This window comes from Amblyomma maculatum, chromosome 1 (genome assembly GCF_055883805.1).
Source record: "Amblyomma maculatum isolate TAMU_Amacu chromosome 1, ASM5588380v1, whole genome shotgun sequence".
Lineage (NCBI taxonomy): Eukaryota > Metazoa > Arthropoda > Arachnida > Ixodida > Ixodidae > Amblyomma > Amblyomma maculatum.
In genome coordinates this window covers 401057051-401084031 of record NC_139344.1, presented here as the reverse complement: position 1 = coordinate 401084031, position 26981 = coordinate 401057051, and the positions used below count along the sequence as shown (strand labels likewise).

Here is a 26981-nt window from a genome sequence, read left to right as displayed (position 1 = left end):
CCTGGGACTGTTTCCTGAAGAGGATCGCTGGGCTATGAAGAGGCTATGGTGACAGCTGAGAATTCAAAACCGGGTTGTAGCTTCTGAAAACAAGGACCATGGAGTTGGCAAGCATTGAAGCTAGGGTCAATGGCGAATGCGCAGGGACGGCAACGAGAGCATGGTTGGCACTCAAGGAATACGTATAGTGGCTCCCATAGAAGGTGAACGACTCTAAATAGGAAATATGAGTGCGTATGCGGAGGTTGGTTACCACTGAAAGAAGACGAACTCTGACAACTGTATAAGGCAGAGGGTAAAAAAGGAGGAATTTGCGTGCAGAGGGGAAAGCGTACGACATGCCCATGGTCATCGTATCTGAAGGGCAGTGCAGTTTACTTGGCACTGCTGTAACCAACCATTTTGTACAGAATCTAATTCAAAGCTTACTCCAGACCTGACTAAATCGTTATTCATATCTGGTTGGATGACAATTGGACATAAACCTCTCAGGGAAACATCCTTTGCTGTCAAATCACACGCCATACTAAATCACATCGCGCTACAAATGCAGATACTTTACTTTCCCCTCATTTTAACAGAAAAAGCAGAAACATCGCTCATTTAAAATTATACGTAAGTTATAACTCTATTTAACTACATTATTTAGCGAATGTTTCGCATTGGCGAGCGCTAATCGTTATCTGATTTAGGACGCTAATGATACTGCTGCTCGAGACTTTGACAGACTGACAGAATTGCATACCGAAAACGGTGTGCCACCCGCCGGCGTTCCTATGCAGTTCACTCTCTTTTGTCGTGTTCTGTACCGTGGTACCCTCTCAGATTTTAATGGTATCATATAGACAAAGATGATCATAACTTTTGAAGGGCCGACAATTCGAATCCTTCCCTGTGTGACCACTACAGCCACTGAAAACGATATGCTAAAGCAAACTCATTACTCACTACTAAAGCAAATGTATCCGCTCATCGCATATCTGTTTTCACAAGAAATTGCCTCATCATTGCTGTCAGCAAAAGTGTGACGCTTTTGCGGCGGCTCTGATTGGTCGAAATGGGATGACGTCAAGTAGGTCTCGACCAATCACAGTATGCGCGAAAGCGTGCCTTATATGGCCATATGCCAATCAATGATCAATTACTAATAACAGGTACATAAATAATTAACTTGAAATAATTATAATGCTAAATAGTGCGTAATTATTTACTAAATTATAACTAATTACTAATGCCGAATAATTACCTATCAATTTTTATTAGTTGCAGTTGCGCAAGTAATTAATTACTAATTAATGCCACGCATCCGTTAAAATCAACCGCACAATAGTAAACGTAGAACTGCGAAGTTACAAGGAGCGCAATCTCGTCGCTGTCAAGCAGAATTCACAGAATAAATGCACACGCAGAATGTGAAAGAGTAGTAGCTCGCTTTACTCGTAGCAGCATTCATCGCTACATGTGCAACAGTCGCGTAGCAGAATGCAGCACTCAGGCTTTCGCCTTTATTCAGTTTAGTCGCCAAAATGTCTCAAAATTTTTTAAATGAGAGCTAAGTGTCGAAGCATACATACCTACTGTCTGCTATAAACGACACACAATATGAGTAGAAAACAGTGTACGCCAACATGTTCCACGTACCTTTATGAATGGCTTTATAAGGCTTGCGTTGAGTTGGGGCTGTATTGATTAGCAATGTGTATTTTTCATCAGATAAAACTATACCCGCTGATTGCTGCTGTCTCTATGGTTAAAAGAAAAGCACTCTTACAAAATGTACTATTGATTTATTTTAAAAATCAAAGTGTATTCAGCCTCGCAACCTAAATTTTGGCATTTTGATCTTCCTAAGTTTTGGTAATTTGATTTTCTGTGCTTTCACCTTCAGTTTACGGAGAGGGCTCGTCAGTTTCTTCGCAGATGGCATTTTCGGTTGTGTTGAAGCTAGCGCGTAAACGGCGCTACTAGCTATTTCGGCCCCGCTTTGCATCGCTACATTCGGGTCGACACCGGGCCGATAACCTCCGTCATCACCGCCAAGGACATTATTAGCGGACGTACAGATGCCGTAATACTGGCCGTCCTCTTCGTAGTAACCACATTCACAGTTAAGGCTGCACTGCGGGCCTTCATAGTATGGATCGCACTGGTCGGGAAAGAAAATAGTACAGGTAAATTTTCAATCTCAATACGCTTCAAACAAAGGCTTCATGATGATATGAACAAAGTCACGAACATTGAAAACCATTTATTTGAATTTATGCGTAGGAAAAACAGGCGCACGTTTTACTTTGCTGTTTGAAACATAGAACCCGAATAGTATTTATACGCAAATGTGAAACAATTATGCGCAAAGGTCAGCTACTTGCACGTTACAGGAAATTTGTTGTAAATTGATGTTGAGTAATCCAGGGATTTATAGCAAGCCTATCAAAGGCGTTCTATTCACAAAAAGGAAAAAGCTTCTTTCTGTTCCCAAGGTGCGATCGCCCACGTGGCCAGCTTTTGTGTAGATATTGCTGCGCGCTTTGAATGCATTTAGGTGCGATGCCTCTTGGAATCGTTACAGACACAAAACAAAACAGGTTCCAGTAGATAAAAAGGAGTATATTGTTTATATTAGAGCTCGTGGGAAAATTACAACCTGTATTTTATACTTGTATTGCGCGCAATACAAATTGCTTTTCAAGATGGTCTAAAATTTGTAATAGATGAATTCACTTGATACTTATTGTGAGCGGCGGGGCTCTACTAGGGGCTAGAAAAGTAAGAAAAAGATCAGAGGAAAATCGTCAACTCCGTCCGGCGATGATTACACTCGTGGCAGAATCTGATCAATTATCTGGCTATATGTAAATATTGCTTCTCTACTATTTCGCATTTGTCACCGCTTGTTTTCTTATTTCTTTTTATAATTATACTGGGGTCAAGCAAATGTACAGCCGAAGAGTTCTGTTTGCCCCAATTCTGTGCCGATGCTCGTGAGTGGGTATGTGCCATAATTCCTGAACCCATAACAGCCAGCAAGAGGAGGATTCAGATTTAATTATTAATTACAGGGCACTGACGTGTCCAGGAGTAATGTTTGTTAATTCATGACAAATGTAAATAGCACACTAAGAATGGCTGTACATTGTGGGGCGTATTCCTGAATTCACTGGTCGAGTGGAGAGGAAAGGAAAAGCCGCAGAACGCAATTGTTGGTGTAGAATAACAACTAGCGGCAGTGCCAGTATATCCGCTCCCATTTGCCCTTGCTAAACCTTGTTAGGTGATGTGAAAGTATCGTTTCGCTTGGACCATTTGGTTAGTCTTATGTTTATATATATACGCAGGCAAGGTTTTGTAGCTATTAAATTGCCAAGACTATGGATTCGAGGATGCTGTCAACACAAGATGGAGCACGGAACGCTACTCCTGCCGTCAAAGATCGAATGTCGAGTAGTGGTACAACACACACATAAGTAGTTCCGCGACTAAGCTTTTACTCCTCGCTCGATGAAAGTGAAAGGGCCTACCCAATTTACCTCGGCAGACACATGGGGTAGGGTAAGTTTCACATCAAAATATTCTCCATCGCGACAGCGTTTCGTCCCGCATATAACAACCATCTTCTAGCGGTATGTGGAGATAAGAAAACCAAAAGATTCAAAAAAGCCTCATATGGAGACTATGGCAAGAGATGAGGAACGCCGCGACAAAGTAAAGAAGAAGTCAAATTGTCATCCGTCTGGAATGGCTGCTTTCTACCCACAGAACTCATGAAATCGCCGCACAGAAGCGTACACTTTGCACTTCTTCTCAAAAGCGGTGATTACATGTACGTTTTTGTTTGCATGAACGAAGGGCGCCTTTGAGAAATTATTTAAATTAAATCAGTTTTGAACGCAAGGCTGAAATTTGTAATTCATACCGCTCTCCGCACCCCGTTTGGCAATACCTATGTACAACAGATAGCATTACAGTGTGTTAAAGGGGGCTTCGAGGCATGAGAGGAATGGTAAATATAGGAAAAAGCTACTTTCCTTTGTTTTTTCATTGGTAATAACAGCCGGTTGATACTGTGCTCCTTCTGAGTTAGAAGGCCTGGTCGCAAAAGACATTTTGGACGCATTTCTGCCTTATTTATGCAGGGAAATGTTCACATTGTGATCGTTCTTCAAAATTGGTGCACAACATACAAATAGCATATAATATGGAAAATAACATCGAGATATCAAGCATGTTTATTATTAAAGGTCAGAGCCGCAGCGAAAGGAGTAACCATTAAAATATGGCAATGCGACCTTAAGGCAAGACTTTACAGAGAAATCCGACAACTCATCTTAATATGTCAAGGATTGCATAAACAGGTTTGGGGTGCGACCTGATGCCGGTGGACACCTCCGGCAACGCACTCCCGCACCAGAACAGGAGTTGGCCACCCTGGTGCCGTAATGGGCCGCAACCTCTCATGATAAGCTCCACAAAACCCCGGCCCTCAGTCACCAGCGGCTGCGAAACAACTGACCACGGCGGCGGTCAGACCTGTGACACAGCAGGGGGTGCTAAGAATGCCTGGCTCGGCTGGACAGGCCGCCATTGGAAACTGACCCTGGCAACGTTTAATGCTAGAACCCTAGCTGGTGAAGCTAGTTTAGCAGTGATCTTACAGTAACTAGAGGGTATGAAATGGGATGTCATAGGGCTTAGTGAGGTTAGGAGGCCGAATGAGGCATTTACTGTACTGAAGGATGGGCACGTACTGTGTTATTGAGGTTTACCAGAGAGGCGACAACTAGGAGCAGGTTTCCTTGTCAATAAGTATAAAGCGGGTAATATAGATCAATTCTATAGTATTAATGAGAGGGTGGCAGGCACCGTAATTAGGCTTAATAAGCGGTATATACTGAAGGTTGTACAGGCCTATACACCTACATGTAGTTATGATGACCAGGCAGTTGAAAGCTTGTACGAAGATAGAGAATCGGCAATGCGAAAAGTAAAGACGCAGTATACTGTACTAATGGGCGACTTCAATGCCAAGGTAGGGAAAAAGCAGGCAGGAGACAAGGCAGTAGGTGACTATGGCATTGGTTCTAGGAATAGCAGGGGGGAGTTGCTAGTTGAGTTTGCAGAGCGCAATAACTTACGAATCATGAATACCTTCTTCAGCAAACGGAAGAACCGGAAATGGACATGGAAAGATCCGAACAGGGAGACTAAAAATGAAATCGATTTCATAATGTGTTCAACCCCAGCCATTATGCAAGATGTAGAGGTAATCGGGAAAGTGCGATGCAGTGACCACAGGATGGTGAGGTCCCGAATTAGCCTAAATGTGAAGAAGGAACGCAACAGATTAATAAGAAAGAAACACATCAACGAATAACCGGTGAGGGGGAGGGCAGAAGAGTTCAGGATCTCGATACAGAATAGGTATTCAGCTCTAACCGAGGATGGCGACATTACCCTAGAAAGGGATGAAGAACGGACTAGTTGGTAATTCATCTTGGAAATCAAACTAGCGCACTTCAAAACAAAGACACAGGAAGAGAACGACAACACAGCGCTGTGTTTTCGTTCTCTTCCTGTGTCTGTTTTTAAGTGCGCTAGTTTGATTTCCAAGATGAATTACCCTAGAAGCAAGGAACAATAATTTCGGAGATATCATTACTGAGTGCGCGGTAGAAGTAGGCGGTAGGATAGTTAGAGAGGATACCGGTAAGTTGTCTAAGGAGACGAAAGATTTGATTTAGAAACGCCATAGTATGAAAGCTTCCGATCCAACAGACCGGATCGAATTGGCCGAGATATCAAAGCTAATCAATAAGCGCAAGGTGGCCGATATAAGGAAGTATAACATGGAGAAAACTGAGCATGCTGTAAAGAACGGGGGAAGCCTTAAAGCGGTAAAGAAGAAATTGGGCATAGGCAAAAACCGGATGTATGCGATAAGGGACAAGGTGGGCAACGTCCTCCCGATTATGGATAAGATAGTCAAAGTAGCCTAGGAATTCTATACAGATCTCTACAGTAGCCAAAGTAATCAGGACCGTAATGAGATTAGCGGTAGGTAAAACCAGTCAGACGTTCCACCAGTTACGAAGGACGACGTCAAGAAAGCATTAGAAACTATGAAAAGGTGGAAATCAGCTGGAGAGGATCAGATAACTACAGATTTGCTGAAGGACGGGGGGGATATCGTGCTAGAAAAACTGGCCACCCTGTATACGCAGTGCCTGGTGTCATCGACGGTACCGGAACCATGGAAGAATGCAAACATTATCCTCATTCATAAGAAAGGGGACTCTAAGGACCTTAAAAAAACAGACCAATCAGCTTACTGTCTGTTACGTACAAGGTATTTACTAAGGTAATCGCTAATAGAATCAGGACAACCTTAGACTTCAATCAAGCAAAGCATCAAGCAGGGTTTCGGAAACGGTACTCTACTATGGATCAAATCCATACCATCAATCAGGTGATAGAAAAATGCTCGGAATATAAGTAGCCCTTATAAATAGCATTCATTGATTACGAAAAAGCATTTGACTCAGTTGAAACCGCAGCGGTGATGCAGGCATTGAGAAATCAGGGGGTAGACGAGCCGTACGTGAAAGTGCTGGGAGATATATATAGTGGCTGCAGAGCGACCATAGTTCTGCTTAAACAAAGTAACAAAATTCCCATAAAGAAAGGTGTTGGGCAAGGAGACACAATCTCCCCAGTACAATTCACAACTTGCTTAGAGGAAGTATTCTGAGACTTGGAATGGAAGCAGTTAGGGATAAGGGTAGATTAAAAATACCTCAGAAATCTGCGATTTGCTGATGAAATTGCCCTGATAGGCAACTCGGGGGATGAACTGCAAATAGTTATTGATGACCTAGACAGGAAAAGTAGAAAGGTAGGCTTGAAAATCAATATGCAGAAGACTAATGTAATGTTCAACAGCTTCGGGAAGGAACAGCAGTTTACATTAGGTAGCGAAGTACTGGAAGTAGTAGGCAAATATGTCTACTTAGGACAGGTAGTAACCGCAAGATCCGGACCATGAAAAGGAAATAACAAGAGTAAGATTGGGATGGAGCGCATTTGACAAACATTCGCAGATTATGACTAGCAGCTTACCGGTATCGCTAAAGAGGAAAGTATATAACAGTTGCATCTTACCTGTACTCACCTATGGCGCTGAAACGTGGAGGCTAACCAAGAGAGTTCTACTTAAGCTGAGGACAACCCAGAGGGCTATGGAACGAAACATGGTCGGGGTAACATTAAGACATAGGAAGCGTGCAGAGTGGGTCAGAGAAATAACTCAAGTTACCGACATTCTAGTGGAAATTAAGAAGAAGAAATGGACATGGGCAGGACATGTAGTGCGAAGAGAGGATAACCGATGGTCGCTTAGGGTAACAAACTGGATTCCAAAGGAAAGAAAGCGTAGCAGGGGGCGGCAGAAAGTTAGGTGGGCGGATGAGATTAAAAAGTTCGCAGGGGTCAAGCGGATGCAGCTAGCACAGAACCGGGTTAAGTGGAGAAATATGGGAGAGGCCTTCGCCCTGCAGTGGGTATAGTCAGGCTGATAATGATGATGATGTCAAGACTTTCAACAAGTTTGCGTTCAATGTTCTAATTAAAGACCTCAGGTGTGGCTTCCTGTTCTTACATGAAATCGACAGCTTTTATTGCAGTTATTTATCAGTATATGGCTTGTTAAAGACGCTCATTGGGCTGCCATCCTTCAACCGTATGCATTATAATTGCGTATTTATATACTTTGACATGCAAGGCAGTGTCACCAACTATGTACTGATTTCAACATTTTAATGAAAATTTGTAGCCTCACTCACACAATGACAGCCGTATGCGCGAATAAAAAACTAGTGTTATAAACATTTCTTGCCGCTATAATAGCTTTTCCTGCACTTGTAGGAAACACATGAGATGCAGTGTTTATAGACTTTACACCTACTTCCCAAAGCATTGTTACTTCGGTAACGTCTCAGAACGTCGTACAAATTCCACCGCTACCTTCACCTTCAAGTTTGAAGTAGCCAATTTCTTCGCAAACCATCTTCGGGCCGAATGATAGTTACAATCATGTATGTTTTAATACAGTGGGTCTCAGTAATTTAGAAATATAGGCTGGCATTGGGCTTTTAGAGAATTACCGTTGCACATTCTGCTGGAAGGCCGCTCAAATAAACACATCTTCTAAGCGCCAGTAAAACGGTATAACAAAGTTTGATGTAAATACCACTCATGTAAATACCACTCACCGGCTTTTCTTGGCATGCTGCTACGGAGTTAGGCGTAGGCGCTGGTGTCCTTTTTTGTGAACCACTACCTCTGAAAAAGTCAGAAATGAAGTATAATGTCCCGCAATAAAAATCGCATTATGGTAGGGCTACAGAACAACTGAAATCGCTCATATATTGCAAACGCAAAGTGAGCAAAGGGGCAATTGCTGAGTTTCTATTGTATAAAACTATCAGGGTCCTCTCCCTGCATGTAAACTTCACATATTAGGACAACCTGTAGGACAGTGCGTGAGAATACGTAAGCAGAGCAGAGATTTGGGCATGCTGGTGATTAATTCTTCAGCGGTAACTAATAGCGCACTCTCGAAGACGGGACGGGCGAGTGCGCACGAACAAGCGCTTAATCTTACCTTAGACGAACAATACTGTAGATTGGTATACGGCACATTTATATCTTCATGCTAGACCTCTGTGGCATCAATACCGATATGTGGCCTTCCTCTGCGCTCTTGATGATTTCTTGAGAGAGGCTTTTTTATTTGGCGCTTAGATATAAAACAATGCCATTTTACGGCTAATCCGTATATAGAAAAGCAGCTCACACGAAAGAATCCATACCTCCCTTTAACTATTTATCCACTTGAATATATCTCTTGGAGTAGCCATTAAACCAAATTCAGACCGGGACAGATTTACAGTGATTCTTAATACTGTAATACTGATAGTACTGATAATCCATGCACATGTACCTCACTGTGAAAATAAAGATGAAAGATGAAAGATTGGCGCCGTTCTTTCTTCTCTCTAGGGAAACTCCTAAGGGGCATATATTCGCTCAATGAGAGAGGCGCGTTCATTCGCAATTCCTATAGGCTCCATGCAGTACAGACTACCTGCAGCCAATACCATTGAAAAGGCAAGTATTCTGGCTTGCCTGAGTGGGGGAGCTTAACTACTACAGCAACCGCTTTTGACACAATTACAGCTCATTTTCGGCGCAAAAACTGTGCAATCTGCTGCATTCGCCTCATGTACCACATAACATAACAGAGGCGAAGCACAGAAGAGTTGAAAACTGAAATTTACTTTTTGATAGCATCGTTTTTTCAATAGCATACATAAAATTTAGTTTATTGGCTTCAGCAGCACTAGGCAGCTACCATGTCACCAGCAACTAAAGGCAACATGGCGCTACCATCCGCTCATACCCGCCTCTCTTGGCCAATGTAAGGTATATTTTAACCTATAACGCGATTTCGTCCGACGCTACTGCCAACAACCGACGAAATCTACTAGAATATTTCAATTGTTATACTCGTCTGTAGGAGTAAGTAGGCTGTCCCTTCGAGAAAAGCCCGTTTTACTTAGTGGTCGCGCAGAGGCACATTATTTTAGGCTGCCTCCCCAACAATATGCACCTTCAAGAAGAAACATTATTTGCAGGTTAATGTTGATGAGTCCAATAAAAAATAGAGAGCCGTTAAATAAAGGCGAAAAATCTCAAATCATACCAGTGACGTGTTCTGCTGCGAAACGCAATAGTTTCATTCCTTATCCATACGCTACGTAAATACACATGATTTTCCTCCTGTGGAGGCGCATTGTCTCGCAAAATGCCTTTTTATAACCTCCTAAGCATGGCTCCGGCAGCCTCGACCAATTATTTTCAGGAGGGATGGTAACTACTGGTTCCATTGCGCTGAAATTGCATGACCAACGTTTTCTCCAGAATTAATGGTTAGCATACGTGTTTAGGAGGCAGCCAGTATTTCAGGGCACACAAAGCACAGTATTCCGCTATGTTATGTCGACTGAAGAAAGCAGCCAGTAAGGAATAACATATAATTAAATTTTACCACACGTTTTGTTGCGGTCGCAGGCAAATAAAACTGCCAATTCTTTCGTAGGCCTCCCTTTCTTTTTTTTTTCCTTTATATCGTCGTGTCTTCAAGACTTCTACAACGTTTGCAGCCTTCCATCTAAAAGCAGTCCTAAAAATGTCATCCAATCGCCTTTTTTGCGCTCAGTGCGCCTTGCCAACTAAGCTGCTTCACTAGGACATAGCCACGCGATGTATCGCATAGAGGAGGACAGGCGAGAAATCACACTGGCATCGCTGCTTCATTACTCTAACCAGAAGCAGGTACATCTGATTATAAAGGAAGGAACTTCAACACTTCGAATGATTTCAGTTCAGATCAGTTCAGTTCAGTCCCGATCCACACATTGCTGCAGCCTACCTTGGAGGATTTTCAACATCACCTTGCTAGCATGCGAAATAAGCGCGATCGTGCGGTAGTTGGAACAATCTTTGGCACTGCCTTTCTTTGGAATGGGGATGTAAACTGACCTCCTCCAATCCTGTGGCCAAAGCAGGATTGTCCAAATTTGCTGACATAATGTATACACAACGTTAACAGCGTCGTGATGGTTTAGGTTTTGAAGCAACTCAGCTGGAATGCCATCAATTCCGCTAGCTTTGTTCTTATCAAGGCTGGCTAAGGCCCATTCAACTTCACTCTTCAGGATGCCCGGCTCGAGATCAGTAATCATAACCGTCTTATGTTGAGTTCGCACATCCGGGTCCTTCTTGTGCAGTTCTTCTGTGTATTCCTGCCACTTGTCCTATATCTCTGAGATTTCAGTGAGGTCCTTGCCTTGTTTGTCCTTTATCACGCCAAGCTGAGCACAGAAGGTTCCTTTGATATCTTTAATTGTCTTCTACAGAGCTCTTGTGTTCCTTAATTGGCTGTTGTCCTCAACTGCTTGGCACTGTATGTTCAGGAAGGCATTCTTATCTCTCCTTGCTATTTTCTGAAAATCCGCATTGAGAACCTTGTATCTCTCTCTTTCCCCCATAACATTTGCCATCCTCCGTTCCTCAGCTATTTCCAAAGCCTATTCAGATAACCAGTTTGCTTTCTTGCATTTCTTTTGCTTTGGAACTACCTTAGTAGCAACTTCTTGTATTATATCACGAACATCAGTCCACATTTCTTCAGGCTCTCTGTCCTCTAGATCTAATTCTTGAAATCGGTTCCTCACTTCCACAGCATATTCTGACGGAATTTGATCCAGATCATACCTGAAAGGCCTTCTAGTTTTCTGCGTTTTCCTCAATCGAAGTTTAATTTTGCAAAAAGAAGCTGATGATCGGTGCTACAATCGGCCCCCGCCTTGTTTTTACTGCTTGTATAGCGCTTCTTCATCTCTGCCGGGAAAGAATATAATCGATCTGACTCCTGTTCAGACCGTCCGATGAAGTCCATGTGTACAGGCGCCTCTTGTGCTGTTGAAAATGAGTATTTGCTATCCCAGCTTCATTTGGCACACCAAGACCGAACATGCCTGTAATTCCGAATATTTCTTCAATCCCGACCTTAGAATTCCAGTCTCCTATGAGAAAAACGACGTCTGATGATGGAGGACAGTCTAAAAGGCATATTGCAGGTCCGCATAAAATCTCTCAACGTCAGCTTCTTCAGCAGTAGTGGTTGGTGATTTACTGAATGGTAATATTTTCAGCGGCTTTTGTGACTCATGCCTAAATCATTACCTGATCGATGATAGCTGAGCGAATGCGCGATAAATTCTTAAAGCTTGAGATGTGCAGAAAAATGCGATTTATTTCAGGGCTTTGAGAATTATTTGTGCACAAAAATGCTTCAAAGGTACTGAAGTTTGTAATTCACCGTTTTTTGTCATGCATAGGGTACCAGCAAGAGAATTAGCCTTACAGGGCGCGCCAGGATTGTGTGAACATGCGGACGGACGGAAGTAATTTTTGCAATCATTTATATTCCATGGGACGACATTGGGATAGTGAAATATGGTAAGTCCCTTTGGTCCTTTCAGTACGTGTCACATACTAGCAACTTGGTGTTTGGAATTATTGATCTCAACTCTTCGCATACCCTGTAATTTTTTTAACTTTCTTTCGAGAATATTAGATGTGAGAAAGAATGATCTCCTAAAATAGGTGCTAAACGTGGCGCCGAAGACGAAAGGGATATAAATGCAAATAAAAACAGCACTTTCGCCATTCGTTACTGCAAAATACTGCAATGTAAAACGGAATAGTTAAGTAAATTCGAAACTTTCGGATGAGAATGGCGCCCAGTGAGGGATGAGTACTCTCCAGCTAAATATTTGTGGCGGAAGCTACATTGGCCACGAACTGGCAATTGTGGCGGTGCACGTGAGGAGGCACAGATCCGTTGCGTAGCAACCGCCGCAGCTAGTGGACGCCACTTGCTCGCCGCGCCATCTGGAAATCAAGACGCAACCAGAAGAAGCAGAAGAAATGCTTGTCTTTATGCAACAACATAGCTAGACAGCCTGACTAACCTGAAACGTGTACGGAGCATTGGGAAGGAGTGAACTGCATTGGACTAGATTAGTTAGAACTGGATTGGATTGAACTCGATTGGGCTAGTTTGGATTGGACATGATTGGATTGGATTGGATTTTAATGGAATGAACTTTACTTGATTGGATTAGACTGTTTTGGTTTGGATTAGAATAGAGTTGATTGCATTGGATTTTACTGGAATGAACTTTACTTGATTGGATTAGGCTGTTTTGGTTTGGATTAGAATAGAGTGGATTGGATTGGATTACACTGCATTGGAGGGTATTAGATTGGATTGGAGAGGAGTAGGCAGCCCAGCGCCATGCACACATGCTGAGCTAAGCTGCCGCATTGTTTTGGTTTGGGATAACTAGTATACGAAATGAGAAAAACAAAAAAACTGCGTCAATCAGATAGTGAAACCGAAAGTTGCGTGAAAACAAAAAGAACAGCGCCACTTTAGCAGCTTTAGGAGAACCGTGGACACCCCATTCACTCAAATAGTGCCGGTATCAGTGGCGATAAGCCCGTTCCATTCATTAAGTCGTGTCGCCGTCTCTTTCATGCCGTTCTTGGAATCAAAATCATGCAGCAAATGAACTAGAATAAACTAAATTTAATATATCATCTCTGCTCATAGTAACGTCCCGCATGGAATATGACATGTGTTAAATGGCGGACACGTGACGATGTAGGGACCCGTTATGACCAAAAACAAGAAAATGAGCGCTGCCGCTCTATATGTGTAAGCTCATTTCTTTGTTCTTTGCACAATATATCACTGCTGACAGGCCATAGTTAGGCAGAGCTTCCAGTTAGTCACATATGGCACACAAAGTATGGGCGCCAGAGGCGGTTCACTGCGACTGCGACGATATTTTTTTTCAAACGTGGTTTCTGGCATTCCCGATTTTGTTTAGGGTCTATTGCCCAAAAAGAAGTTGAAAGGAATTTGAAAACCTTTGGGTAAGAGAAATATGTAATAAAAATAAAAAGCAAAATGTTAGCTGCAGCTATAGCTGAGGTTTCTGCCCGTAACTTCGGCCCGAAGACGTTTTTTGCTCAACGAACACCTGAAAATATGGGCCTTTTTGGTCTTAAAGCAACCTCCAAATGTTCCAAGGCCTAATATATGGGTCTGCTGCAAAGGATCCTTATTGGGGCCACGGCTAGCCATTCGAGACTTCACCCCATATATGCGCCGAAATATCTTCATTGCCAAATGCATTAAAATTAATGAGCTTTTCGCTTACTTTCTGTGAAATTTAAGGCTTGTGCCAACCCGACATCTTTTATATATTCTGCTCAAAACCTATTTCAGGTGCCCGCAAGCAATATATCAAGAGTTTTAAAAACGCTTGATATATTGCTGAAAAGAGCTGAAACATAAGCATGGCAGCGGTGTTGTCGGATGTACAAAATATATCTCACTCGTTGACCCCGCAGCACGGATGCCTTCGAAAAAATCTTTTTTCTTTTAAGAATATTTCTTCAAGCAACTGACAGGATTGAGGGAATAGTTACCGGTCTTGCGTAGAAGAGAAACTTACTCAGAGATCTGTATAAACCCAAAGGCGTACACCAGAATACAGAAGACAATTTTCATCCTGTCAGCACGTGCCACCACCGAATACCTTTGTGTGAAATGGACAGAATGCCTTAATGTCAGAGGCAACTTGCAATTTATATTATTCTGCACATCCCTCCTTAACAAATGTCAGTAAAAATCCATATGGCCTAATTCTAAGGCACGTGAGGATGTGTAGTTATATAGAGATATAGCCTTGCGATTTCTTGAAACTGAATTCGGTTATAGGCGCAAAATATTTTATGCGATGACTTCCAAGGATAACGTAGGAAAATGTAGGTGATAAAATGCTCCAAGAAAACCATTCATATAATATTTTAGAAACTTAATCCATGCAAAATAACCGCGGTCCTAATTTTACAGCAAGGCGATTTGTCAGCAGTAAGATCCTGTTGTTGATGAATGACCATAAAAGCATCGAGCGCGGCCAGATTTTAGCAATCCCACCTGACAATGCAGCCGCTCATTAAACACAATGTGGCCCGGTTTTGTAATTAGGCACTGAAGGCTTTTTTTTAATGTAGCAATGAACTAAGGGTCCTAGGTCTCCAGTGGCTGTAGCGGAACTGATGAAACACAGTCATAATGTCACACAACAGAGTATGCTTATCATCTCCCGCTTCAGACAAGACTTCACCGGAAATTCGACCCCGCACAGTTGAACTCTAAACTCATATATCGTGAGGTGGACCATGAGCTATGGTGGAGAATACAGTGCGTAATAAATCGGAGTCATGTACTGTGCCATAGGTAACTGCGACAGACGAAGGGCGAACAGCGAATAATGACAGAGCTTAATTGGCTAAAATTGCATAGCGGGCCAGTAAGAGCTCCTGTAAGAGCCCCAATCAAAAAGATAATGGCTTCTAACAGAAAAGCTCTGTACCATTGCGAGAATAGGACTGCTATCGTAAATCACCTAAATAAGATGCGTGACCTGAAGGTGGTAGAGGCTTACGCGAGTATTGAACAAACAGAAAGGCTTCTACCAAAATATGGAGCCTGAAAAAAGATCAGAAAGCTGTGCACTGCACGAATTGATACCTTTAATGCTAGGGTAGCCATAGAAACTGGAGGCTAGGCAGCTGGATACTATATTGAGAGTTCTGAGGTCAGTGTTGTCGAAATGTCAATAGAGTATTATGAACTTTGATATTTATGGAAAGAATGCATCTGAACCAGACGCAGAAGTATCTGAGTGGAGAGCCCGTGTATTCGCTGGCATATCAGATTTTTATCACATGCAATGGCGTGCTTTGATGTCTTGAACGTATTGAGAGAACTGCAGTAAAATCAAGAATAGAGCGTTGACCAGGTATTGATAGTACTGGAATTGCAGAAATTAGCCATCGCTTCGCTAAGCATTTATTGGGTTTATTACCCTAGTCACACGGTCATTTTCAAAGGCGATTGAGCCGATAGCCTTCGAGATTTTCACTCGCGATCGAACTCGAAGGAGTTGTGCCGCTGCTACACGGTAAAAGTCGAAATCTATTGAAATAGTTATGGTGTTTGGCGACAAACTTTTGTGGCGCCACTATCGTTGCTTTCGGTTTTGCTTAAAGAACTAAAATCTCTCTATAAATGCAAAATAAAATATAACTGTTACCATTTTTTTTAGTAACTGCAGGTGTTTAGTTGTTATGCAAAGGCAACTTTGATTTTTTTTGCTTTTTTTTAGCTCGCTAGCGTTTATACGTCTGTGCTTTTCATTGTGTTTGTATTTCTCGGTAGCGCATGTTACAGGGGTAGAGAGTGCATAAATTATTTGCTTTAAAAAGAGCACTGCTTTTTAAAATTATTACGGATATTAATAGCGTAAATTAAAGATATAAAATAACGCTTGTTCACGTTTTTGTATCGTAAACGCGCTGTGCACGTGTGTGCGTGACGCTCCTCGGGTCAACGCTAGCAACCTTGCGGACGTTCGAGGGCCTTCGAGATCTCGATAGAGTTCTGAGCTGCTCCGCTGACTCGGTAGACTATCGACTCAATGGTCATTGAAAACGCCCGTCTGGCAGCTTTCGAAGGCCTTCGAGTCGATAGGAAGTCGGTTCCAGGGCCTTCGATATGCCCGTGTTACAGCGGTATAAGGCAAGTTTGATGACAATAGGATTGAAGCAGTCTTTCTGCCCTGTTTATGGCAGGGTAAAAAGATGTACGGCTAGGATAGTAAACAGGATACTGGTAAACAGCATGGCAGACGAAAGGTACAAGTGAAGATGAACAAATCTGAAAGCACTCTAACCCAACAGCCCATGTGCCAGCGCTAATCAAAGTACTCTTTCAGCGCAACGTAAGCGAAATTTGAGTGCACAGTGCAGAGCAGTCCAAAAACGTTGGCAGGTGGACACCAGTCACGATAAGCATACCATACGCATACTAATTTATTTTTTTTTAAATACAACTAAATTAATATCACTAACGATGTGGCTTGAAAAGCTCAGCTAGGCGATCAGTGATGCACAAATCTATAGTCTGTTTTAAAAATGAAAGCGACCTTTCGCGGCGCTGTACAGAGAGATACTTTTGTATTCTGCACTTAAAACTGAACCAATAAATGTTAGATAGATAGATGGATTTATTGATAGGAAATGCAGAGAGGTTGGCCGGAATGAATAAAGTCTGGCCTGCTACTCTGCTCTGAATGGGAGAAAAAAGAAGCTCATGATGGACGACAATGTGGGAGAAGGCATATGAAATATTTAGCGTGAGCGCCACCACTGGAGCGAACGGAGCTAGCGTCAATCTAGGGGAGCAAGTGGCATCACGTGACTCTTTTCCCTGCTGCTGGACCAGACGATCGATTTAATTTACGCGTTTTAACTCTAATAGTTGCGTTTTTTTTCCATAGTTTTGCTTGATAACGAGTTTCGGCATCATTGCATTTTTGATCTTGCATCGTTGCTGTGTTTGCTGAAGTTTATTTAAGCTGTTGTTCCGGCCAGTTATTGCTCTGTATCCGGACGTACGCGATTGAACCCAGCGCAAGCTCCCATTGGTACCCAAGCATTAGGCTCACGGAATTTTCCTTATCCAAGGTGTAAATGGACAAAGAAGCGAGTAGTCATTCTCATATGGGCAGCAGACATTTCAGCGAGCAAGATATCGTCCATGAAGTTTGCATAAGCAGTTAGGTGAGTAGTAGCTGAAGTAAAGGCATGCGCATTTTTATTTGCGCGTGTAACTTGTGAAGTCAACGAAGGCGTATTGTTGGCAAGGTGGCAAAGATGCTGCCTTCATAGAGCAGTACGCTCCCAGAACAAGGAAGGATCGTGTGAAAGACAGGTCTCATTCTCCTGAATGAAGGCGTTGATACGAAAGTTTCACTGAAGTGAACTAAAGATTCTGCAGCCACGGGCAGCGGTATGTATGATGACTAGTCTCAGGCAGCGTCTGCAGTGCTGATTTTAATTTCAAATGCCGGAGTACGTGAATAAATGGGAAATAGAGCATTACATGTTGTGATATTCTGAGGTATGCGTCAGAAAAACCACTCTGCGCGGGTAAAAAACAAATATGAGCGCCTCAATCATGATTACCAATGACAGTAGTCCTTGCGCAAGAATTCGCCGCGTGGAAAGCACTTTTCCACAGTTCCTATAAAAATATAAATTGCGTCTTCCGCGAACTCTAAGTTGTCTGTTCTGCTTTATTAAAGGGAGCAGGTGAACGGCACTTACCGCTTCCGCAGGCGCTATTTAAGGCAGTCAGCATCGGTCAGGCGCCTGGTAGCTCTGCTTCATCTAGCAAAAAATTCTTATAATTGAGATTCACTTGCAGCTTGCGGCTGACTGGTTGTGCGGAAGCTTGAGTTCCTTCCAAGATGGAAGCAACAACGCTGGACAGTCCTCGTCTAAGTAAACTTATCGGCTGGGCTCACGATTCGCAGCAAGCTGACTCGATTAAGTTCTATCTTGCTGAATTAATGGGCCTAATACCTCAAATTAAGCTTAAGGAGGCCCAAACCCAACTGTAAATAAATAAATATATGAATGCAGCATTAGCAGATGCAACAAGACTGTAGAGGAAGCGATGGAAAATGAGCTGACGAAATATGAAACTTGCAGGGAAGATGACTCCAGTTGGTGGAGGAGAGAGTTAGCTGCAAAGGTATTGGAGAGGCTTTTCGGTTGCCGAGATGTAAAGATGACTAAACCGATTACAATAAAACCAAATGTACTTTTAAAGTGCAGCTAACTCTTTGCAGCTAACTCTCTCCTCCACCAACTGGAGTCATCTTCCCTCCACGTTTCATATTTCGTCAGCTCATTTTCCATTCTGCCACCTAGCCCTACTTGGCTATATGTATAATGAAATATCCAAAGGTCGTGTAGATTTGTAATAAATGAATAATTACATATTAGTCAGCGCCCAGACAAAGTCATATGAAACGCTTCGGTGAATTCATTATCCGTAATGACTTTCGGTTATCTCGCGCTTACATTAGATGTCCTGCCGGTGGGCAATGATTTTCTCTTAATACCCGTGTCACACGATCAAACAAAAACTCTTACACCTAAACCGTCTTTTAGCGAGCTGAAAGACATTTATTCAAAAGGAATTGCATAGCAGACACACAAAAGGAGTTGCATGCAGACACTCCGCGCTAGCGATCTCTTTTTAGCGTTTCCTACGAGTACACTATCGAAAGCGTGGCGCTAGATCTTGAAACAAAACCACTTAGAATAAACCGACGCATCGGAACATATAAATAAATTATGTGTGTTATTACGCGTTGTTTATAGCACATTTAACTACAGTATGTTCACAAACGGTAAATTCAAGAAGATGGCGCTCATACGCATCGGCAGTTGGCGTCACCACGTGATATCTTCGTGGCTGCTGCGGCATGCGTATTTGAAGGTACCTAGTAATACGCAGGGTCATGTAATTTCCTGAAATATCGAAGGCTGGAAAGAAACAGCGAAAAAAGGTTTTGCGAAACATCGAAAACTATGAGAAAAATCAGTTATGGTAATCAAGCTTATAGACACATGTGAGCAGAGACCAAATTTATTTTACCATTCTTCTGTAATTGCACATGCTGCGACTCTTTGGCTTTGTTAAAAAAATGAATTATTGACAATTTTCATGGTTCTAGAAGGTTTCTGTTCTATGTGTTACGACGTCCACTGTAGCATGTAAGTCAAAGTGCGGCTGCGTGATCATCAAGAGCAGGAAGAGGCTCATGGGCTCTAGAGTACAGAAGCTGATTTTCCTTTGTGCTAAACGAAGTTTAAAATCTTAACTGGTATTAGCAACACCTGAAGTGACTACAGCAGCGATTCGGAGTATTGAGAATCAACCAAGTTGTGTGTCCATGTTTCCGTGCCTCGTGACAGAACAAGAAAGACGGACGCAAACACGGGCGCTACAAAGTAAAGGACATGTTTCTTGTGTTTTTGTTTTGTTTTCTTCAACATTGCTATTGCATGTACCTTTTTTGTAATAATCTTAATGTGTAGTTTAATGTTTACCAGATTTACTCCAATTCAATCATAACTAAATAAATATTGAACATATATCTGCAATTTCAGGCTATACTCTAGTCCTTTGATGTTAACTGCTCCTTTCTCTTTGTCAAATGTTGTTAGTGGAAAGTATGAAGCTTTCTTACCTACTTAGCCACGTGGCCGACAGAGCCGACCCTTTTTGTGCCTGTCTTAGAGTTTGATTTGATGAATACCTGTGAACTGCGAGTTCCATTCATATTCCCGAAAACGTTCTCAGCTAAAAGCTTATCGCATTTTTAAATGAATCAATGACATTACAAGAAGTAGTGGCGTGGTTTTGTTTCTCCCTAGATTATCTATTCAATGCATTTCAACTTTATCACACCAATGACTAAATATTTATCATATCCGAATTTAGAAATCCCAAAAGAGACTGCCAGTTTTGATATTTTTTTTTACATTTTCTTCTTTCCAAAATGATCGCCGTCGAGGGTGCGACTGCAACCCTTCTCCGGCATCATTTAAATTTCTGCTACCAACTGAATTTAATGTGGGCAAATAAAAAGAAATAAAAATTCGTTGCACAGCCCACACAGGCAAATGTACAACGGGCTTCAAAGAATCTAAAATTTAAATTTGGCCAAAAATGAAAATCTCGCATTGCAGAAATTAAAAATAAACATAAAAGGAAAAATGGGGGAAGCAAGGCTATTAACAGCTTAGTGGCCGGGTCTGCTTAGCAGAGGTATTTTAGGAATGAGTGCAACTATATGTCTATCAATTGTCTACTTCAAAGAACTTCTCTACCTTATATAGCTTGATTCGTGACTGACAACGTTTTCTTAACTCATAATACTCCTCTGATGCTCTCAACGTAGTACGATCTTGCATGTCATTAGTTCGCTGATTTCACCTCTTTGCTGTACTCATGGTTAGTTTATAGAGACTGGTTACTCGCAGTCAACTGCCCCTAGGTCCTCCATGTGTATTGACAACTACTGAAAATTTACAAAATTTACATAACATTAGTCTCTGCACGAAAAGGTTAGAGGTATTTACCAAGAGCTGCTTTTAGCTTTTATGCAAAAACTTTCAAAATTTAGCTACCGTGAGTCATTTCCGATGGCAAAATTATTACATCTGTTGTTGCCAAAGGCACTATGCTGTGCTCTCTCATTAGAAATCAATTTTTTTTTTCATATATGAGTGGAATCGCGCTATTAGGTGTACACTGGAAAACATCAAAACATGCTCTTAAAATGCAGCTTCTCGCCGCCACATTCTCATATGCAATATAAAACATTGAAAAGCAATATCTTCAAGATGCCTACATACTTCGCGCATTCTAATATGCAAAAAAACACAGCGAAACAAAAAAAAAAGACAGACCAGATACCTTTATACATCGTGCGGCATACCCGAGCCACTGTAAAGAAGAAAGCAAATACAGAATTTCGGCATACCTAAGTGTCTAATAACAGTAAGCCTTCTTAGCTACGGACCTTCATAGCTAGATCTAAATTGTGTATCTATGATTAAATGGCAACAAACTAGAATGGTGTCCTGCCACCATCCCAATGTTTAGCCCCATTTCGTAGCAGCTACCGGTAGATTTGAGCCAATGTTCATATTTTGTAAGGGCTTCATGAGTTATGTTTTTTGTTTGTGCTGTATTTCACCTTCCAGAATACAAGAAGAGTTTTTTTGCAAAATATCTTTCTTTTCTACTCTTCCATCTTCATGTACAGGATATTTTATCTTGAAATTTACAATTGTAACTGTGTACAAGCTACCGCATTTGATTTAATTGTAATTGAGTTGGTAGCCCCTATAAAACGTCCAAACTCTACAGCAGCAGCGGATCAGAGATACCACTCTTCTCGTATCGCTTGCCGCGCTGTTTTTTTTTTTTTTTGCGCAATATCTTATTTATTGAAAACCTGCCAAGTAAAGCGTCCCCACCTTATCTCCATTACGCGCTTTCTGAACGCGTTCACGAAATTTAGCATGAGAGCGAATTTCTTCCCACGTCATACCACACTCTTCACTCTATTTTTGAACTCTTTTTTCTATATTACCGACATCTCTGAACGTGACAATCATTTTCTAAACAATTCACAAGGGTTCAACGGTGCTGAACCGATAGTGAGCGAAAGCATTAGCTGCGGATGACCGAGCGTTCTTCCTCTTGTTCTTCTTCAGCACACATATAAAGCCCCGCTTTATCCAAGCTGTACAAGCAGGTCTTAATGGCACATGGGGATAACGCGAATGCCAGGATCCTGGCATGCTGATTCTGACATAACCGTCCCATGTGAAACGAGAGGCCCATGTTGGCAGATCCTGCCAGCCCACATATAAATCCCCGCGTTACACAAGCCGTATAAACGTGCCTTATTGGCCTACGGGAGTGCCGCGGTCCTTCCAGGCTGATTTTGACATAACCGTCCCATGTGAAACGAGAGACCATGTTGGCAGTTTCTCCTAGGGGACCAAGGAACATAGCGACGAGCGGTTAGACGTGGCGCAGTATTGCTTCCGCAATAATAGCGGATAATTAGAGCAAGTTGCTTAAATGCTTTCACTTCGTCATGAGAAACCAAAATTAAGCTCTGGAGGCACTGGACAGCCATAAGCAAATATAACTTACCAAAATTTTTTTCTATCAACTTGTATTAGACTGTGCTTTACAAGAATGACCCTAACAATGTAATGAGTACGGTTGTGAGATTGATGTAACGATGTTATAAAACGTAAAAGGCATAAAACGAAAGGATCATTTTAAAATGAGTAAAAACGACATCAGATAATTAAAGAAAATATCAGTTTTATTAAATCTGGTTGCTTTTTTCTATAAACGAGTTTTGAATCGATGCATTCTGAAAATGTACTCCATTTGAACATTGAACAGCTATATGGGAAACAGAAAATTACGCAAAACCTTAACCGAAACCTAAACTTGCTAAACCTAAGCAAGCAATGCGAAAACGGGGGCACGTCTCGTGCGACCTGCCTCTCTTTGTCTAAGTGTGGCAGCCTCTTGGCGCGCTACATAAATTGGATGGTCGGATTCGAGCTGTCGGGTTTGCAACCTCTGACACGTAGACAGTTCACGAGGCGTCTCGCCTGGATCGCCCATAACGACTGCTTCCGTTAAATTGTCGAGGGCTGTTGCGATTCGTTGCACCGGAAAAAGAGGCTGCAAAGGTTATCAGACATACCGGGTGCCACGGCTGCAGCGTAGCTGCGGTGGAGTGACAGCAAGATTGTCACATGACAAGGCAGAGGCGAGCGCGTGGTTACGCCCGATTTGACCTTGGCAGCTGCGTGCTGTCACAGCTGCTGTGGCGGAATCAAAAAACACCGCAATTTGCCGTGTGAAACTTATGAAACCATCTGCCCTACTCGATGCGTGAGCGCTCTAGCGCAGGCCAAGGCGGCGCTTCGTCTTTGCTTTCAACAGCCGCCGCGTGGATTCTCCTCGGTTCAAGGTCAAACACAAGCACGGAGCAAAGAAGCTACGGAGAGCAGTGATCGCTTTCGCAGTTTAAAAAACAATTACCTCATAATTTCATAATGCAAATAGGGCTCTGCCAGACTGCGGTTCGCAAGCCAGCGGCGTATGATTTATCATTTCAGTTTTTCCTTATTCTCTCGGCAATAGAATTTTGGCGTATGATTTATCATTTCAGTTTTTCCCTATTCTCTCGGCAATAGAATTTTGGCCTGAACCTACAGCTCGTTTTTACGAATTCCATTCCACCGCAAAGGCTGCTCAAAAGCGCTACATGGTCAACTTTATGGCGCGAACAAACATTTCCATCTTGAGATTTTGATTACTGCGTTTTAACAGGCCAATTTCATAAAAGAAAACAAACATTATATGTAATATATGTGCATGCCCCATATGTGTGGGGTGATCGTTTTATTCAAGAGTTTCTTTTTTTCTGTTTCGGCGTATTCGCTTGGTTTTCTAAATTTAATCGCAAAATTATATTAAAGCTTAATTTTAACTTTTGCTAGAGAAGCTTGAAGTACGATTACCATTAAAAAATAGTTTTGGTGTAGCTCTGGTTAACCCTAGTTGAATTACGAGAGCAACGACGAAAGCTTCTTTTGCCTGCTACATTGTTCCTCATAACTAGGTCAACATGCTAATTAGGTTTTTAATTACAATAACTGGTTCACAGGAAAAGGAAGGCGCAGTATATGTCACACTTGTTCTATGGACACCTGAAACATAAGCTAAGGAAGGAAGGTGCGAGTGAAAGCGGAAAATAGAGAAGGGGTGCTGTAGTAGATGTGATGTCAAGGATGTTACGTGACGCAACCGGAAGTAGAGCCGAAAAAGGGCATAGGAAGTAATTGGCGCGCAATTTGAAAGTCCCAAAAACTAAAATGAATAATGAATGAAAGAAAACGTTATTTCCACCGAAAAGGATTCCTTCATCTCCCGCCCCGGCACGCAGGTTAGGGGGGGGGGGGGGTGGAGATGAACCTGTACCGATCGCAGAAGTACATTATTTTTCGCAGTTTGCGGCTACCTTTCAGCGTACAAAATTATATCCCTAATGCTTGTAAGTTGTACTGATACCGAGTGCCGCCAGGACGGGCCCTTAGCTCTTTTCGACAGGAGAGGTGAATAATTTCGTATTAGATAGTGGCAGCCACATGAAGCAAATCTATCTCTTTCGGAATCGTTTTGTTTGATTTCACGCTTGGTATCATAAACATTTAATGAGCTTTATAATGAGTGTGGCTGCGTGTCTTGTTCTCTCCGCCGATAACCGGACGCACTTTTGCTGCTTGATGGAAAACACAGCAGAACCGACAATACTCAGAAGACATATGCTGACAGACAAGGACAATGCTGCACTGACATATAATTATTCGCGCCTACGATATTTACAGTTATTCACGTCATGTGTGCTGAGCAACTAGCTTCCCATTCCACTATATTACTTTTGTTGCTCTCAGAGCAGACTAGGTATTGACTTCCTTGTAATCCTGATTAAGGCAGGCATCAGACGTTAGCCCGATAAGACTGGGTAGAATGCATGTATGTCTTAAGCGAATAACTTAATTAGCCCCACTTGACACTATTAGACCACAATAATTATATTATTACGCTTAGGTCATTATTTTTTGAACATGTTAATAGAACGCGATCCATAACAACTTGCGAACGGTTTGGTAGCAATAAATCTTAAGAGTTGAGTTAAGTTAAAAGTACACAGGGTGTACGGCCGCATTCGTCCGTGTGCCCTGGGGCTACTGAATGAAGACAGTTCTGGTCTCCAGTTTGTGGCGTTTAAGGAGATGCTGTATGCCGTAGCAGTTGCATCTTGCGAATCAGGAGTAGTGATCTCCTGTTGGCTTTATACGAGTCAGTAAGAATGCGCATTGAATCAGTTCCGATTAAAGCCTCTCCAAATCGCGAGGAGTTCAAAATGAAGAGGGGTACCTTGAGGTAGGTGGCAGGCATAAGTGCCTGAGACGGAAAGGTTGTCATCGCTTACCCAGGCCATAGAGGCAAATTTGTTAGTAAATGAAGCTTCAGTGTATATGTAAGTCTTATCAGAGATTTGCTCTCGCCGGTGTTCGGCAGAGGGCAGCTCCCGGGGAATGACAAAATCGCGGTGTATAGGTCGACGATGGAGGCGAGTGACTACTGGCATCTCTCAAGGGACAAGAGATGCATATAGGGATAATGTGTTGTCGTTGAGCTCTTGATCTCAGATCAGCAGGCGGAGCCCTTGGACACCTTTCTTTAGCCGTAGTCGTTGATGCGTCTCTGACTCGGAAACAATGGTAGAGAGCGGTGGAATAGCGGTGAAACGCTCAAGTTCAGACAAAAAAAGTGTGCTTAGATAGACCGGTAATCATCATCCTCATCCTCAGCCTGACTCAATTCATTGCAGAGCGAAGTCCTTTCCCATATTCTTCCAATTAACCCGGCCCTGTGCAAGCTGCATCCACTTGACACCTGCCAACTTTTCAACCTCATCCGCCCATCTAATTTTCTGCCGCCCCCTGCTACGCTTTCCTTGCCTTGGAATCCAGTTTGTTGCCCTAAGAGACCATCGGTCGTCCTTTCTTCGCGCTACATGTCCTGCCCATGCCCATTTCTTCTTCTTGATTTCCACTAGAATGTCAGCGACATGAGTTATTTCTCTGACCCACTCTGCACGTTTCCTATCGCTTAACGTTATCCTTACCACTTTTCTTTCCATAGCCCTCTGCGTTGTATTGAACTTACGTAGAACCCTCTTTGTTAGCTTCCATGTTTCAGCCTCATAGGTAAGTACAGGTAAGATGCAACTGTTGTATACTTTCCTCTTGAGCGATACAGTTTAGCTGCTAGTAACAGCCTGGAAGTGCTTGCCAAATGCGCTCCATCCCAGTCTTATTCTCTTTGGTATTTACCGTTCATGGCCCGGATCTGCGGATACTACCTGTCCTAAATAGATATATTCGCCTACTACTTCCAGTGATTCGCTACCTAACGCAAACTGCTGCTCCTTCTCGAGGCTGTTGAACATTTCCTTAGTCTTCTGCATATTGATATTCAATCCTACCTTTCTACTTTGTTTGTCTAGGTCACCAATCATTCTTTGCTATTCATCTCCTGAGTTACTTAGCAAGGGAATGTCATCCACAAATCGCAGATTACTGAGGTATTCTTTATCTGCTCTTATTCCTAACAGCTCCAATTCCAAATATCTGAATACTTCTTCTAAGCAAGCTGTGAATAGTACTGGGGAGTTCGTGTCTCCTTGCCTAGCACCTTTCTTTATAGGAATTTTGTTACTTTCTTTATGCAGAACTATGGTTCCAGTGCAGCCTCTATATATATCTTCCAGAACTTTCACGCACTGCTCGTCTACCCCCTGATTTCGCAATGCCTGCATGACCGCCGAGGTTTCTACTAAGTCAAATGCTTTTTCGTAATCAATGAATTCTGAGTATAAGGGCTCGCTATATTCGGAGCCATTTTCTGTCACCTGTCTGATGGTATGGATATGATCGATAGTAGTGTATTCTTTCCGAAAATCGGCTTGGTCGTTTGTTAGGTTGCAGTCTAAAGTTGCTCTGATGCTATTAGCGATTACTTCTGTAAATACCTTATACGTAACAGACAGTAAGCTAATTGGTCTGTAACTTTTCAAGTCTTTAGCGTCCCCTTTCTTATAAAATTAGGATAATGTTTGCACTCTTCAATGGTTCCGGTATCGTTGATGACACCAAAAATTGCTTAAGCAGGGTGGCCAGTTTTTTCAGCACGATATCCCCCCTCCCCCCGTCCTTCAACAAATATATAGTTATCTGATCCCCTCTAG

The 26981-nt window shown here is 42.4% G+C and overlaps 1 protein-coding gene across 2 annotated transcripts; it reads right to left on the bottom strand.

Annotated features, from left to right (window-relative positions):
* Positions 1-1773: 1773 nt before the first annotated feature.
* LOC146208695 (uncharacterized) lies at positions 1774-18456 on the bottom strand. 2 transcript variants are annotated; one of them, XR_014705405.1, is made up of 3 exons: positions 17869-18456; positions 8265-8334; positions 1774-2146 (listed from the first exon to the last, which is right to left on the bottom strand). XR_014705405.1 is itself a non-coding variant. In XM_084595923.1 (3 exons), exons 1-3 carry the CDS (start codon positions 14201-14203, stop codon positions 1811-1813), a joined length of 462 nt encoding a protein of 153 aa, XP_084452049.1. In that variant the 5' UTR covers positions 14204-14295; the 3' UTR covers positions 1774-1810. The 2 variants fall into 2 exon arrangements, 1 of the variants encoding a protein (XP_084452049.1); XM_084595923.1 differs by lacking the exon at positions 17869-18456 and adding an exon at positions 14148-14295.
* Between the last annotated feature and the right edge of the window lie 8525 nt (positions 18457-26981).

Coding starts and splice junctions, on each gene's coding strand:
- LOC146208695 (XM_084595923.1), bottom strand. CDS start 14,203: ATGAAAATTGTCTTCTGTATTCTGGTGTACGCCTTTGGGTTTATACAG. Junction 8,335..14,147: donor GGGTTTATACAGATCTCTGA/GTAAGTTTCTCT, acceptor TGACTTTTTCAG/AGGTAGTGGTTCACAAAAAA. Junction 2,147..8,264: donor CAGCATGCCAAGAAAAGCCG/GTGAGTGGTATT, acceptor TTTCCCGACCAG/TGCGATCCATACTATGAAGG.